Source organism: Dipteris shenzhenensis, chromosome 7, assembly GCF_047967505.1.
Source record: "Dipteris shenzhenensis isolate YYH24624 ecotype China chromosome 7, Dip_SZ_1.0, whole genome shotgun sequence".
NCBI lineage: Eukaryota > Viridiplantae > Streptophyta > Polypodiopsida > Gleicheniales > Dipteridaceae > Dipteris > Dipteris shenzhenensis.
Genome location: NC_141602.1, coordinates 4,753,512 through 4,768,910, shown reverse-complemented (window position 1 = coordinate 4,768,910; position 15,399 = coordinate 4,753,512). Strand labels below are relative to the sequence as shown.

The window sequence follows — 15,399 nt, the reverse complement described above, 5'->3', positions numbered from 1 at the left end:
CGTACTTGAAAGTGAACATCACTTGTCAACTTCAACCCTAGTTTTGGAGTGTACCTTTCGGCATAATGTTCACAGCCGCCCCACCATCGAGGAAGACGTCCTTCAGCTCCACTCCATGGATCTCCACGGTGAGCTTGGGTCTTTGTTCACAAGTGAGGGCAGCGTAGGCAGAGAAGTGGTCCGGTGTAGACCCATGCTGAGCCGGTAATGTCTCTGGTGGTGGCCCACTTGGAGTAGATCCCTTGTGTCGACCTCCTGGGAGGCGATTCAGAAATGTAATAGTCTGATGCTTGATTTGGGGGGACAATAGACAAAGTTGTCGTAGAGTGAGGTTGGGTTTGAAACTCATAAGGTCTTCAAACAAGGAGTAGTGGTGGACACTAGCATTAGCCTTTTGCAACTTCATCCTCCTAGCCTCTGGCCGAGGGTCGAAGCTTACACGAGGATGTGGATGTAGGTCTGAACTGTGAGTCATTGTCTCCAGTGGTTTCTCTTTCATTACTCCTTTCCCTTTTTCCTGGGCAGAACTAGGTCTTGTCCCCATAGCCTCTTCTCTGTTGAGTGCTGTTGGGGACAAAGTGGGAGGACCTACTCGTGCCTCCTTATCCCGGTACTGTCCGAGGGTTGTCACTTCTGTTGCAAACCTCACAGTTCTGGACTTGCGGGATGGAAGCTGAGGTGTGCTACCTTCATCTTCAGAACTTGTTTGAAGATCTCTCGTGACACCCTTTACTACCTCCTGATACCTCAAAGGCATAGAGTGATCACCCGAGGATGAGGCACTCCCAGAGTTAGTGGTTGACCTTAATGGCTGTGGGCCCTTCGAGTTTGTTTCTGAATCACTATCAGAAGCCAGCATGGGTGGTCTATTCCTGGGCGTACTGTGTACCTTGGAGGAGGAGAATGACCTCGGTGGGGGAACAGTTGCTGAACTCATTGGTGCTGAGGTCTCCGGTGCTGACTCTGAGTCACCCTTACATTTGTCACCTTTTGTATGTGACCGTGTCACAGCGCCCAACACTGCGCCAATCAAATGGGGATTGTTGCCCTCCCCCGCCACTACTACGTCAACCATATTCACTTGGGATGCGGGTTCCACTCTTCTATTGGGACAATCTCTGGTGTAGTGGTCGTTTGTGTTGCACTGTGTACAAGAGGGTCCCCCGAACGGCTGTGTACAATCATCTGGGTAGTGGCCGTAGTCGCCACATCTGTAACACATGATGGGTTTTCTAAAGTTTGTACCTCTGCCTGCACCTCCGCGTCCACCTCTGAAACCACCCCTTCGACCGCGTTGATAAGAGGGTCCATAGCCACCTCCTGACATAGGTGGTTGGTACGGGGCATAGTATGGCTGAGGATAGAAATAAGGGGAACCAATTGAATTGGGGGCAGGAGCTTGGAGCAAAGGGGGAGTCGGAAGCAATGGAGGTGGCATGACAGGAGGAGGAGGTGGCTCAGATGCTCGTGCAAGAGGGGGAGCAGGAGATACTTCTGCTGGACCAGAAGTTATGGGTAATGTTCTGTTGACTGCAGCAACTAGAGGTTCCCCCGAGGTATACTCTGGAAGAAGCTTCCTTAATCCTTTGAGGTACCTACACTCAGAGGCATCATGTCCATGGATCTCACAAAATGTACAAAATGAGGTAGAAGTAGGTACCTTTCGCTTGGAGGGGCACTCCCAGTAACCATGGTTAGAACCCTTGCATTCGGTGCACCAAAGGCCACTTCGAATTTGGGCCTCAAAGGACGATTGGCCATCCACCTTTATTCTATCTTTCAGGCCTTCTTTGATTTCTTCTAACTCCTTCTTGGGTTGCTGCCATGCGGATGATCCCTCCTCTCTTGGGAGTTGGGTGGTCGTATTCGTTGATGAGGCAAAGCTTAACTGTGACCGTTCCATCTTGACAGCTTCTTTTAGGAAGTCTTGAAGTGAGGCATGTTCAGGGAGTTTATCCACCAACCTTATAGCAATGGAAGGGGGTAATGCTTTTAAAAACCATCCCTTCATGACAGCATCATTAGGTGGCACAGACATCTTTGCCGCCAAGACCCTCATCCTTGTGTACATCTCAGAGATGCTTTCTCCAGGCTTCATGGTGTCAGTGGATAACTCTTGGACAATCATGTGTTCGAATTTTTCCAACTTGAAAGTACGTAAGAATTCCTCCCTTAGGTCTGTCCACATCTGGAAGTGGTCCGGAGAAAATTGACTGTACCATACATCCGCGGCATCCTCCAATGACGAGGGAAATATGTGAAGGAACACATGCTCATTCTCCACACCTTTAGCTCTACATGCTGTGAGGAACTTCCTCACATGAGCTTCCGCATCCTCATGGAGGTGGCCTTTGAACTTTTGAGTCTTCACGTGGACCTTCTTGAGTAGCTCAAGAAGTCTAGCTCTGTCCGGGGGACTGAGAACGGCCATCCCCACCCGAGAGGTTGGAGAAGATGCAAGAGTTGGAGGGAGTCCCGATGGGGCTGTAATGAGTGTTGGTGTTCCCAAGGAGGAGACCACCCCGACAACTCCTCCTGTGGAGGACCACAATGGGGAAGTCACTACTGATGTAGTCATAGAGGAAGTGTACCCAGATGATAGCGCGTAAGTGGGGGGTCTCGGTGTTGCAGAGGGAAAGGGTGAGAACATGGAAGATGTGGGGGTGAAAGAGAATGGGAGAGCATTTGGGAAAGAGAGGGACGGAGCTGAAGTCATGGATGAGTAGGCAGAAGGGAAGGAAGGAGGTGGTGGAAAAGGCAACACCGGTGTGGATGGAAAGGGAGATGAAACCATCATGGCAGGTAAAGGCATGGCTGGAGCAAAAGTATCCCCCAATGGGACAGATGAGGTAGCATCTTGTCCACAAGAGGTCGAGGTGGGAGTAGATGGAGTCACCACTCCGGTAGAAGAGGTGGTTGATGAAGACATCGTTGCAGGAGGAGGAGAGGGGCTGCCTTGACCTTGATGAGTCCTTGAGGAGCCCTCGTCCTTAGTACCCTCTTCTTTCACCTGTTCTCCGCTTTGCGCTTCTTCTTCTCCGGAGTCTGGATCAGACCACCAGGGTTCCTGTTGATCCAAGTCAATGAGAGTGTCGATGAAGTTACTTGCTCGGGCTACGGCTCCAGTGGGCTCACTTTGTGCTCGAGTTGAGGGCTTCGCAAACTTACGTCGCACGTAATGCTTCTTGTACCTAGTTTGGTCTGCCGGAAGTCTTTTCTCCACTCTCCTCAAGTACCTCCTAGCTCTCTCACTGGCTCCTTCAAAGGTTTCAGAACTACTCGGCATAAGACCTCTCTCTAGGACCCTAGATCACCACTTCACTCGTGCTACTCAATACCAGCAGTGTCCCACCGTGATCGCCATAAACTATTTGAGGGGAGGGGTTCCTATCCTTCCGGAGGTGTTACCAGAGGCCAAAGGCCACTGGCATGAGAAGCATGAGTTTTGCAAGGCTCTAATGCAATGGATCGTGCAGAGCGCACCGTGCAGTAGTGTGCGAGTGTCGTATGCTATACTGCAGTGAACGACGACGTACGAGTGCACTATGTTAAATGACAATCACCGGTGGACTCCACAACATAAGCAAAAATAAGAAAATCCTACACTGGTGAACAATCCACATATCCGGAAGAGACAAGAGAGATGAGAAAGTGACCGAGTTGGCCAATGTACATATCACTGGACATGTCCCCAGGTCACAAGTCGCAAGTCACAAGAGTACACAAGTCGCAAATCACCAGAATACACGGGTCTACCCCCATTGTAGACAAAGGTTACACACAAGTCTCTCCACATTCTCTCCTTGGCGAGCTCGTAGCTCTAGCCTCTATCTCTCCTCTCTCCTCTCTTTCGCTCCCGTGCTGAATGCCGAATGCCGAATGCCGACTTTTCTCTCTCCCTTCTCCTTCATCCTCATCCCCCGCCTTGGAGGGTCCCTTCTTCGCTGAGAATTCCCCCTCTTTCTTCCCATTGGTCATCCTCTTATCTCCTTAGCTGTTGAGGATAGCCGTTGCGCCGCTGTCTCTCTTGATGGGTTCGGCGACTTTCTGACTCCCTGACTTGCCAGCCTGATGGTGTAAATTCTCCATGTGCAGGTGAGCTGGTTCACCGCATCTCTTGATGGCTTCGGCGACTTCCTGACTCCCTAACTCGCCAGCCTGATGGTGTAAATTCTCCATGTGCAGGTGAGCTGGTTCACCGCACCACTGCACCACTGTATCACTGAACCACTGTGTAAATATAAATACTCCTGACTGCTCCATGTGCTAAGCTCACTCTCCATGTGCGCAGCTCTTGATGAGATCACTTTGGACACGATACTCCTGGTTGACCTGTGGTTGACATGTGTCGACCTGTGGTTGACAGCCTCGGACAGTACTCCTGGATGAACCCGTGTGATCACGTGGCTAACTTGTGTTGACACATGGTCAACATGTGGTCAACAGATGTCGTCATGTGGTCAACGCTTGTCGACAGGTGGTCGTGTGATAAGGTAACACTTTCAGCTCAGCAGTAGAGGTTGGAGGCCCTCCAGAGTGCCACATTGGAATAGTTTTTAAATTTCCGCAGTTGTGCCGAAGAACTTTTGGTGTAGGCCCTCATGAATAGAAAGATCACTCTTTTCTTTTGGCCTTCTATTCATGGAGGGATTGCAGTGAACCTGTGGAGATCCAGGTTCAGGACTGACCCTACTTGTCCTCGTTGTCACATGGCAGTTGAGTCAGTACAGCATTGCCTTTGGGAGTGCAGACAGGCGAGGACAATCTGGAAAGGTGTTGCTAGGATTTTCAGCATCTTTCATATAGCACCTTTCTATATGACCTGGGGTTCAGTGGCTTGGTTATCTCTTACTGGCCCTCAGGTGTTTTTCGAGGGACATGATCCAGATCCAGCTTTCATTGTACGGGGACACTCAATGGAGTCTTGTTCCCTCCAAGATGTTCCCTTCACTCCTTTCAGAGCTTTGCTCATGCCTCAGTAGACATGTCTTGGGAGATTTTGGCTAGCATTGTAGCTTGGCATATTTGAAGAGCCAGGTGTACAGAGGCGATGGAGGGTATCCAAGTTCACCCTTCCCAGGCTATGGCCAGTATTTGGACCAACACAGTACACACTTTGATGGCCATTTGGGCGAGCATGGAGGGATCCTCCAAAGCAGCAACTGCCAAGGGAGTTATTTGTTTCCGAGTTTGGAGAGGATCTCCTTTCTTCTCTGAGTCTCCCTCAGGGTTGAGATGGCATTTTCAGCCTCCGCCTTGGTTCTTAAGACTTCAAAACAAGATTGCTCCCATGCCATTGTAAAAGAGTTAAAAAAGAATAGAACTATTGTCTTTGAAAAAAAGAGCACTCCTACTATCAATTGCTTGACTTATATAATAATAGTTTTAAAGAGGGAAAGGCTTATAAAGAGTTTTAAAAAGAAGAGAAGTACTACCTTTGAAATAAATAGCAGTCCTACTATCAAGACTTGAAAAACAAGATTGCTCACAATTAAAACCTTCACTATCTTTGAACTAAGTCAAATATCAAGTAAATTTATGAATCACTGTTTGGAAGGAAATTTTGCTTTTTGAATTCACATTTTGGCTCTTGACTCCTTTCAGTCAATAGCTTACACGACATGAGGCAAGCATATGATAATTAACATCCTTTGCCTTTAATAAAAATATGCACTTGAAAACTGGACTAGATGGCATTAAACCTAGCAACATATAGTACATGATTTAAGAATTACCTGCATACGTGAGCAAAAAACCAGTCTCGTCTCCAATCACTTACTCCAATTGTGAACACCAAGTCTATATTGGGGTATAGTTCGCTGTAACGTCGCCAAAGGCCATATTGACGATATCTGATTCAAATGATTGAAAATTATCTATCCACTGTAAAAAGTTTTAGGTTCTCTGTCTTTCTCTCTTCATTTTCTAGGTAGACATCTAAGTGTTTTTATCTTATTTGCAATGCTTATTTGGGATCTCACTTATTGACTATCCACATTTGATCCCCCTTTCCCTCCCTAGTTTAAAGGCTCATTTTAGTGGAGCTATCAGGCTACTTTGAGCAAGCTTCCTTGGTGAATGCTTGGAATGAACAAGCAAAGTGATTAGTTCTTTGGATATGAAATATATTTGATCTTACATCAAACAAAGCACAACCTAGGAAAGCAAGCACCATTTACCTTCACAAAATAGTAGCATTGAAGGGACATACTTAACTCAAACAAGACAAGAAGCAACCTAGACCAAAGATCTTTGACCAACTATTGAGCAAGGAAAATTTGGGAATCTTCACTAGAAAAGAAAGAAAGATGTATTAACGTTTGCAAGAGGCCTCGCGGGCCTATGAGACAAACCAGAAGGTATCTTGTACAAGCCGCTATGGGCTGAAGCAAAGGGCTCACTAAGGCCCTTGCTGAATGCTAAGTGCTAAGCTAGTAAACAAAATGGCAAGATAACAAAATAGCAACACAGCATCAGGTGCTCAAAGCTAATGCTGCGAGTACACCCCCAGGCCCTATGTATCTAGGCACCATGGTGGCTCTCTGATGGGATGTAAAGATGTCAACACCCTTCGTCGTTCCTAGTACTAATTACGCCTAATTCTCAAAGGATAGATTGTCAACACCCTTCGTCGTTCCTAGTACTAATTACGCCTAATTCTCTCTTCAATTTCGTTCTAACTAGTCACGGGCGATGGCTTTTCAATTGTTCCTCCCAGCCAATTCTCAGGGATCGTTGATGCGTACTATTACGTACCTTTTTCTTCGTTATTTTCCATCATCCTTATCCATGAGACCCTCAATTCCCTAGATGGTTCTCCTTGCCAAATGTCAGCATTTTGGCCTCTCCACTTGGTGCACCATTTTACCCCTCTCTTGGGGCACATTAAAACCCACTTGCCCCTTGGCATTTGCACATTTAGGTGCACCTAGGCCTTAGCACTCAGAACTATCTAGTCAATGCCATTTCTCCCTCACCTAGGACCTTGGCAGTTACTTCTCTTGACCATTTAATTACGCACATTAACTATTACAAAAGTTGGTCATCTAAGAGAAAATGCCCACCGATCTATCCGAGGTCATGCTATCTCGGCTAGAGCATAACATTCCTTCCCTCTTCAAGCATCAGCGTCCTCGATGATGAAATCTGGGAACGCTCTCCGTAATTGGTATACGGATTCCCAGGTAGCTTCCGATAGAGGCTGACCATGCCATGCAACCAACACCGTGGGTATCTTCCGATTTCGTATTTGCATTGTTCCTCGGTCCAGGATTCTTGTTGGCTGGCGCCTTGCAATATCCTCTATCTCCTGAAACAAAACCACACCTTCGATTAGTGAGTCACCTGTATGCAAAAATTTCTTTAAGCGCGAAACATGAAAAACCGGGTGCACCTTACACCCCTGTGGCAATTCTAATTTATAGGCTACACTGCCTATTCTCTTTAGAATTAACCACGGCCCACAGTATCGAGGTGATAACTTAGCACACTCTCCTGAAGTCAACGACTTCGAGTGCGAAGGAATTCTGAGAAAAACTTTTTCTCCTTCTTCAAATACCCTTATAGACCGATTTTCATCCGCATACACCTTGGCTCTATCCATAGCCTGGCGGATATTAGCTCTCGCAAGTGCTAGCATCTCCCGCATTTGAACTACAAAGTTCGCGGCACTAGGCACTTTCTGAGGTACTCCAACTATAGTCGGATTGGCTGGTCTATAACCAGCTCAAACGGACTGAACCCGGTAGATGAATGTTTCCTATCATTGTAGACAAACTCCAACAATGGCAACCACTTGTCCCATGTATGTTGCCTCAATGACACATATGTCCTCAGCATATCCTCTAAAGTCTGGTTGACTCTCTCCGTCTGACCATCCGTCTCAGGATGATCCCCACTACTCATTCCCAACTCAGTCCTTAGTGTCTCAAATACCGCTGTCCAAAAATGACCGGTAAATCTAACATCTCTGTCCGACACTATGGATCTAGGCAATCCATGCAGACGAAATATATGTCTAATAAACAGATCCGCCACTTGCGGGGCACTAACAGACTCTCTAGTCGGAATGAAGTGAGCCATCTTGGTTAGACGATCAACCACCACAAGGATAGAATTATATCCTCCTTGTGTTGCAGGTAGCCCTACAATAAAGTCCATGGAAATGCTCTCCCACTTACTTAGTGGTATTTCCAAGGGCTGTAAAAGTCCGGGTGGCTTCACCCGCTCGGCCTTACTTACCTGACACGAGAAACACCGTGTCACATATTCATGAATATGCTTTTTCATCCTTGGCCAAAAGAAATCTCGCTTCACGAGATCATAGGTCTTCTCGACTCCTGGATGTCCCGCACACGGGCTATCATGGCACTGTCGAATGACTCTCTGCCTGAGATCATTCTGACCAGGTACTACAACCTTGCCATTTCTAACTAGCATACCATCTCTTATGGCATATCTTGCATAAGTTTGGACTTTTCTGGATGCCAGGTCATCCTTTTCACTTTCCCCGGGTTTTAACACATGAGCTTTAGGCCATAAGCTCTGGACAAACTCGTCCACCTTCTGAGTTTCTCTGATCTCGGTCATTAGAGCACTCTCTAATACCGTGAAACTTAGGTTGTGCATAATGCGAGACAACGCATCAGCCACCTTATTATCTTTTCCTCTTCGGTACCGAATCGTTAGATTAAACTCCTGCATGAGCTCTGCCCACCTAGCTTGGCGGCCCCTCAAGTCAGGCTGTTTACAAAAATGTTTCAGAGTATCATGATCCACATCCACATAAAACTCTGAACCATACAAATAATGTCTCCATGTTTTCAAAGCATGGATAACTGCATACAACTCCAATTCATGAGTTGGCCAATTCCTTTGAGAGGGAGAAAGCTTCTTGCTTTCGAAGGCTACTGGCCTTCCCTCTTGAAGGAGGACTACTCCTACCGCAATGCCACTTGCATCGGTTTCTAGGAACAACGGTTTCTGGGGATCAACTATTTTTAACACCGGTCCTGAGACCACAGCTTGTTTTATGGTATTAAAACTTTCCTGTTGATTCTGTCCCCAAATAAAAGGTACTTTATCTGAGGTCAGATCAGTCAATGGCGATACTATTCCGGAATATCCTTTGATATGCCTTCTATAAAACTGGACAAATCCCAAGAATGATCGCAACGCGATCAAACTCTGAGGGATTGGCCAAGTTAGTATCGCAGCCACTTTCTTCGGATCCATTTCTACCCCCTGTGGAGTAATTATGAACCCTAAATACTCAAGCCTAACCATACACAGTATAGTTTTCTTTTTATTCACATAAAGACTGGCTTTCCTCAAAGTACTGAACACTATCCTTAAGTGTTCACGATGCTCAGTAACACTTTTACTGAATATCAAGATATCGTCAATAAAATGTACTACGAACTTTTCGATATACGGACGTAGTAAATCGTTCATAAGCATGACGAAGGTCGCTGGAGCATCGGTAAGTCCGAAGGGCATTACCAAAAACTCATAATGACCAAACCTGCTTCTAAAAGCGGTTTTATGCACATCCTTGGCTCTAATCCGGATCTGATGATAGCCGCACTTAAGATCTATCTTACTGAAAATCACGGCTCCATGTAATGCATCTAGCAAATCATCAATCCGAGCCATCGGATACCTGTGCTTAACAGTGATATTATTCAATGCTCTGTAATCTATACAGAGGCGAAACGTATCATCCTTTTTCCTCTTTAATTTCACTGGTGAAGCAAAAGGTGAAAAACTTGGTTGAATCTGCCCCAACTTGAGGTATTCTTCCAGTTGTCTACGCACCTCCGCTTCTTCAGCAAAACTCATTCTATAGGGAGGTCTATTTACAGGTTCTGCCCCCGGGATCAGTTCAATCTTATGCTGAACTTTCCGCTCTGGAGGTAACCCATAAGGTAGTTCATCCCTAAAACATTCAGAGAACTCCTCTGTTATAAGATTAGCCAGCTTGGCCATCTCACCACTTTGCGTAACATCAGTGCTAGCCGAAGAATCATCCACCGGCTCTACCGATGCTGTGCAAAGGAATAAAAACTCTACTTGAGCTTTTCTGATTTCCATCACGGAAACCAGCGGTCCCTGAGGTATATCTTTTTCACCTCGTAAGACATAAAGCACATCATTCATCTTGAATTGATATACGTGCTTTTTCCAATCAATGGCTGGATTCTTCCTAGAATGCCACGCCATACCTAGGGCTATATCTGCATGAGCAAGCTTGGTCATTTCAAAATCAAGCTTCTCAGCATAGTCTTGAATCCGAAGCTCCAACTGGGTAACCCTTTGGTCCCATACTTCAGTTGAACTTCCATCAGCCATCCTGACTGTATACGCATAGTCAGATGGACTTGTCTTTAGTTTCAGCCTCTTCACGAGCTTGGAGTTAATCACATTGTGAGTTGACGCCGAGTCAAACAACACAATGACATCATGACTGGCCACTTGCCCTTTCATTTTAATTAACTCCGTATCATTAAAGGCCGTATACCCCGTTGCTGCGGGCTTAGATAGGATGTTATCAGGTGTACTCGTCACTAACTTAGCAACAGATACACATAACAAACAAGGTACTAACCTTTGAGAAGGTCCCGCCAGTTGCATCTGCATATGTTCCGCACTGGGACTCTCCTGCATTTCTACGTCGCATTCAGATATTATCATATTAGCCGTGCGACGGTCTTTATTCACTGGACAATCCTTCCACTGATGTCGCTGAAGGCAGCCGAAGCACAATCCTTCTTTTCTAGCTTTCTCTTTTTGTTCACGGGTCAACGAGGACTTTGACCAAGCCCGGGCTGCCATTGGAGTTATTTTCCTTTTCACCCCAACGGTGGTACTTGTTTTTACTGGTCCCTCAACCGGCTTCACCTGCTTGGTTTGGCCACTTGGCTGCGAGACACTTGTCTTTGAAACCCATTTCCTCTGAAATCCCCCTTTTCTCGGGTGCTCATACTGAGTCCCTGCCTGCACAAATCCACCAGATCTGCCTCTGGCATCCTCATAGTTCAGGGCTACTGCTATAGATTCATCTAGTGTAGACACATATTTAGCCCGAACTTCCATTTTGATCTTGTCGTTCAGTCCATAGATATAGTCTTTTAACTGAACCGACATAGGGAGAGGGTCTGTTATTTTCATGACACATTCCCTGAATTTGTCAGTGTACTCTGCCACTGACAGACTCCTCTAACGAAGATTTCTATAAGCATCCCAAGCTCGGGATTCTTCATCAGGTGGAAGAAAGTGTTTCTTGAATTCAGCTTTAAACCCTTCCCAGGTGGTTGGAGCAACTTGATCCTTCTGTTGCTTTATCCACCATCTGTCCGCTGCCTCAATAAACAGGTGTGTGGCCTCGCGGATTTTCTTTAGATCGGATCTAATCTCACAAATGGCGAAGGCTTCTTCCCACTTGTGTAACCAAACCTCGATCACATCAGAGCTGCGCTCGGTCATCCGACCAGCGTACTTCTCCGGTCTATAATTAGAGATTTTGGGCACTTTGACCCTTGCGCGCTCTAAGGAATGTATACTGGGCTCTGGCTCTGCTGGAGCTTTGCCCTTATCAATCCTAGACGGTCTAGCCGACAAGGCTTGCACCATCTCCCTGATCTCATTTTGACCAGCATTCACTTGAAGCTGCTGGTTCATAATCTGCTGTAAAGCATCCTCTAATATCGAAATCCTACCAATCAAAGTAGGTGCTGCATGATGTGACATCTGTTATGTGGATTGAATCCTAGATTCTTCAGGATTCATCCTGGAATCTTGTCCTTCGGTATCCATTTTTTTTAAAAAAAAATTAAAAAAATAAAAAAATAAAATGTATATATCTCTTTTTTTTTTTTCGCTATTTATATTTTTCTTCTTCTTTTTCTTTTTTCTTTTCGCACACTAAATTCCAAGAAAAGTACTGAAATAACTACACTACAACTGGAAACTGGAAAATCTGTATAAGGGAAAAAAGTGCTCCCTGGTAATTACTCCTGACCAGGATCTCCCTTTCTTTCTGACTTTTAATAGACAGTCGAGTCCCAGATGACGTCGTGAGTGGTTCCTGTTGTCGAACCAACGATAGCAATAGCGGTAGCCCTCTCCGAGATAGCGAAAAGCAAGAAAAACGAGGGACAAAGGCAGCGAGCTGTTGCTGCTGCGGGCGAGTACTGGAGAGCTCGTCGAGCGTAAGAAGCCGATCGAAGCGTGCTACTGCTTGTAGCTACATCATGACGTAGTGGATGCCTTGTTGCGCAGGGCGTCGTCAAGAGTGCTCTTGACTTTAATTGTTCCCACGTTAAATTACCCCTGGCTATTGCTTTCCAAGTCCTTGCCTCGGCGTTCAGAGTATACGCCGCACGATGAAGCACCCAACACACCCATTATCACGACCTTTCTCCGCTGCAGGCATTCCATTGCCCCAACTCCCGTAGCCACGGACAAGTCACTTCTCAATACTTCCCACGCTGCTACCGGTTGCACGAAGTCTCGAATCTAATTACAGTCACGACTTAGTTCTCCCAGTCGCATGAAATCGCGATCAACTTTGCCCCTTCTCGATTCACGATTCCGGTTCTAACTGCCACCCGTATGATCGACAATTCTATCATTCATCGATTCTCTTCTACCGTCACACAACATCGCTGTTTCCACCCTTTCCTGATCTCTTCCTGTCGCTCTGATACCAAATTGTCAACACCCTTCGTCGTTTCTAGTACTAATTACGCCTAATTCTCAAAGGATAGATTGTCAACACCCTTCGTCGTTCCTAGTACTAATTACGCCTAATTCTCTCTTCAATTTCGTTCTAACTAGTCACGGGCGATGGCTTTTCAATTGTTCCTCCCAGCCAATTCTCAGGGATCGTTGATGCGTACTATTACGTACCTTTTTCTTCGTTATTTTCCATCATCCTTATCCATGAGACCCTCAATTCCCTAGATAGTTCTCCTTGCCAATTGTCAGCATTTTGGCCTCTCCACTTGGTGCACCATTTTACCCCTCTCTTGGGGCACATTAAAACCCACTTGCCCCTTGGCATTATTGCACATTTAGGTGCACCTAGGCCTTAGCACTCAGAACTATCTAGTCAATGCCATTTCGCCCTCACCTAGGACCTTGGCAGTTACTTCTCTTGACCATTTAATTACGCACATTAACTATTACAAAAGTTGGTCATCTAAGAGAAAATGCCCACCGATCTATCCGAGGTCATGCTATCTCGGCTAGAGCATAACAAAAGAGCTCTCATATTTGTGTCTGTTGAGCTGTCTCTTGGGGTGGTGGAGGGCGTGGTCTCCTTGATCTCTATACCCGATGGGCTATGTCAAGGGTTACGCCTTGTCTTTGGCAGTCTCCTTTGAGGAGGGCTAGACCGGGGACCTTGATTGTGTGTGCTCTCACTCTCCCTACCGCATGTTGTATGTGTGTCTCGCGCCTGGCAGCATACACCACCCCAAGAAACAGCTCGACAGACATAGATGTGAGCTCTTTACATCCCATCAGAGAGCCACCATGGTGCCTAGATACATGGGGCCTCGGCGTGTACTTTCTTTGCGGTTGTTTCCCATGCAAAATGAGCACCCAAAACCCCACAATGGGCTTCCATCAGTCGATTTCATGATGGGATCAGTGATGCAGGCCTGACTCAGCCGGGGGTATGCTGCATTTTCTAGGCTTGAGCGACAATGCTTTCACTCTCACGTTCAGGATCCTTGGATCGAGTCTCTTCTCTTTCATTCTTTGGTCCACATAGTGGGCATGTATCGTAGCCCATCGAGGGGGCCTGATCTATGAGAGGTAGATTGGGCTTGAGTGGAGAGGCTCTATGTTCTCTTATTGGTCTGCTCCCATTTAAGCTTGAGGCGGAATTCATCACTTGCTCCTACTACGAGGTAGCCCAGCACATGTTGAGTTTGAGTGATGAGTACTGTAGGAAGAAAGTGTCACGCACTGTGAAAGCACAACAGGTGTCTTCCATTGTGTTGGGTGCCTCATTCTGGCAGGAAGCAAGAGTCATAGTGAAGATATATGCACCTATTCTAAAGATCCTTTGTTTGGTTGATAGGGAAGGGGCTACCATGGGACTTGTATATGATATCCATGATCGAATGGTGGAGAACATACAAACTATGGATGGGATAGAGTCCTCAAAGTTGGTGGATGTCAGAGGCTTATATGTTAATAGGTGGGATATGATGCACTCTCCTTAGCATGCAGCAGCTTTTGTTCTGCATCCTATTTGGAGAGAGAAAAATCCAGATGGTGATAAGAAGGGTGTATGATGGGTGGATGGATGTCATAGAGCAGTAGATGAGATATGATCTTGAGAGATAGGGCATCTTAATTGATGAGCTAGATATTCACAAGTCCATGTTAGGCACATTTGCTCGGGCAATTGCGAAGGATGATAAGAGGATGCACCAAGGGGTAAAGTGGTGGGAGACATTTGGGGCTCAAGCTCCAAATTTGCAGCAGTTGGCTATTCGAGTGCTGTGCTTCTCCTTGTGAGAGGCACTAGAGCACGTTCTCTCTTATATACACCAAAAGAAGGACTGGGATACTTCCAAAGAATACCAAAAAATTAGTATACATCATACTAATTTGCGACTCATCTCCAAAATCAAGGAAAGGGGATTTGAGAAGATAGAAGTGACCTTGGAAATGATAAACAAGGAGAAGTATGATGATATAGTGATGAGGATGAGGATGATCATGAGGAGGAGGATGGCGCTTGTGCTGGCGATGATGAGGATGTAGATTGAGGCTTGAGCCTCATTAGTTGTGATGCATTTCACCTTTGTTTCCCGGCTGTAGCAACCTGCAGGCTGGCAGCCTGGCAGCCCTTTAAGTTTCTTATATGAGGTTTTGCAGCTTGCCTTTGATGTTTTGGTATAGTACCTACAGGCTATTTTTGATTTTCTAGTATCAACTACCTGCTACCTTTGATCATGATGTTTTGGTGTCTATCACTATGTATCAGAATCAAGAATCCAAATGACTCTGGCCTTTGAACTCTTCCATGAATCATGACTTTAGATTGTGAAGTTGAAAGTTTTGTAGCTCTCCCTTAATTAAATGTGTACAATGTATATTTTCCTGGTTTTTTGGGGGGTAAAATAAGGGTCACGTATGATTCAGCGCCAGGGGCTGAACCATACTCCAATCATACTTCCGTACTGTAGGATGTATGCGTGTGGTAACTTAAAGAAAAAACTAGGCCTGTGAGACTGAAATGCAAACTGGTCCACTCCTTCCAACTACGGTAGACCACACTTTCGGGCCTCTCCTTGGTAGGAGGTGGAGTCCATTGCCCATCCTACCACAGCCCTCTACAACTCCTGGCAGAGTATAAGGTACGGAGGCTGCTACCACATA

At 46.1% G+C, this 15,399-nt stretch overlaps 1 protein-coding gene across 3 annotated transcripts in view; it reads right to left on the bottom strand.

Annotated features, from left to right (window-relative positions):
- LOC147899845 (uncharacterized) overlaps nucleotides 1-15,399 on the bottom strand; it is a 360,557-nt gene that overhangs the window by 39,501 nt on the left and 305,657 nt on the right. For 2 of the 3 annotated variants that reach the window (XM_087377035.1, XM_087377033.1), the window contains exon 14: nucleotides 5,736-5,852. The exons of the other annotated variant lie outside the window; for it this stretch is intronic. In XM_087377035.1, the coding sequence (XP_087233161.1) occupies nucleotides 5,736-5,852 (117 nt within the window). The remainder of the gene's footprint in view (nucleotides 1-5,735; nucleotides 5,853-15,399) is intronic. 3 annotated transcript variants of the gene reach the window in all.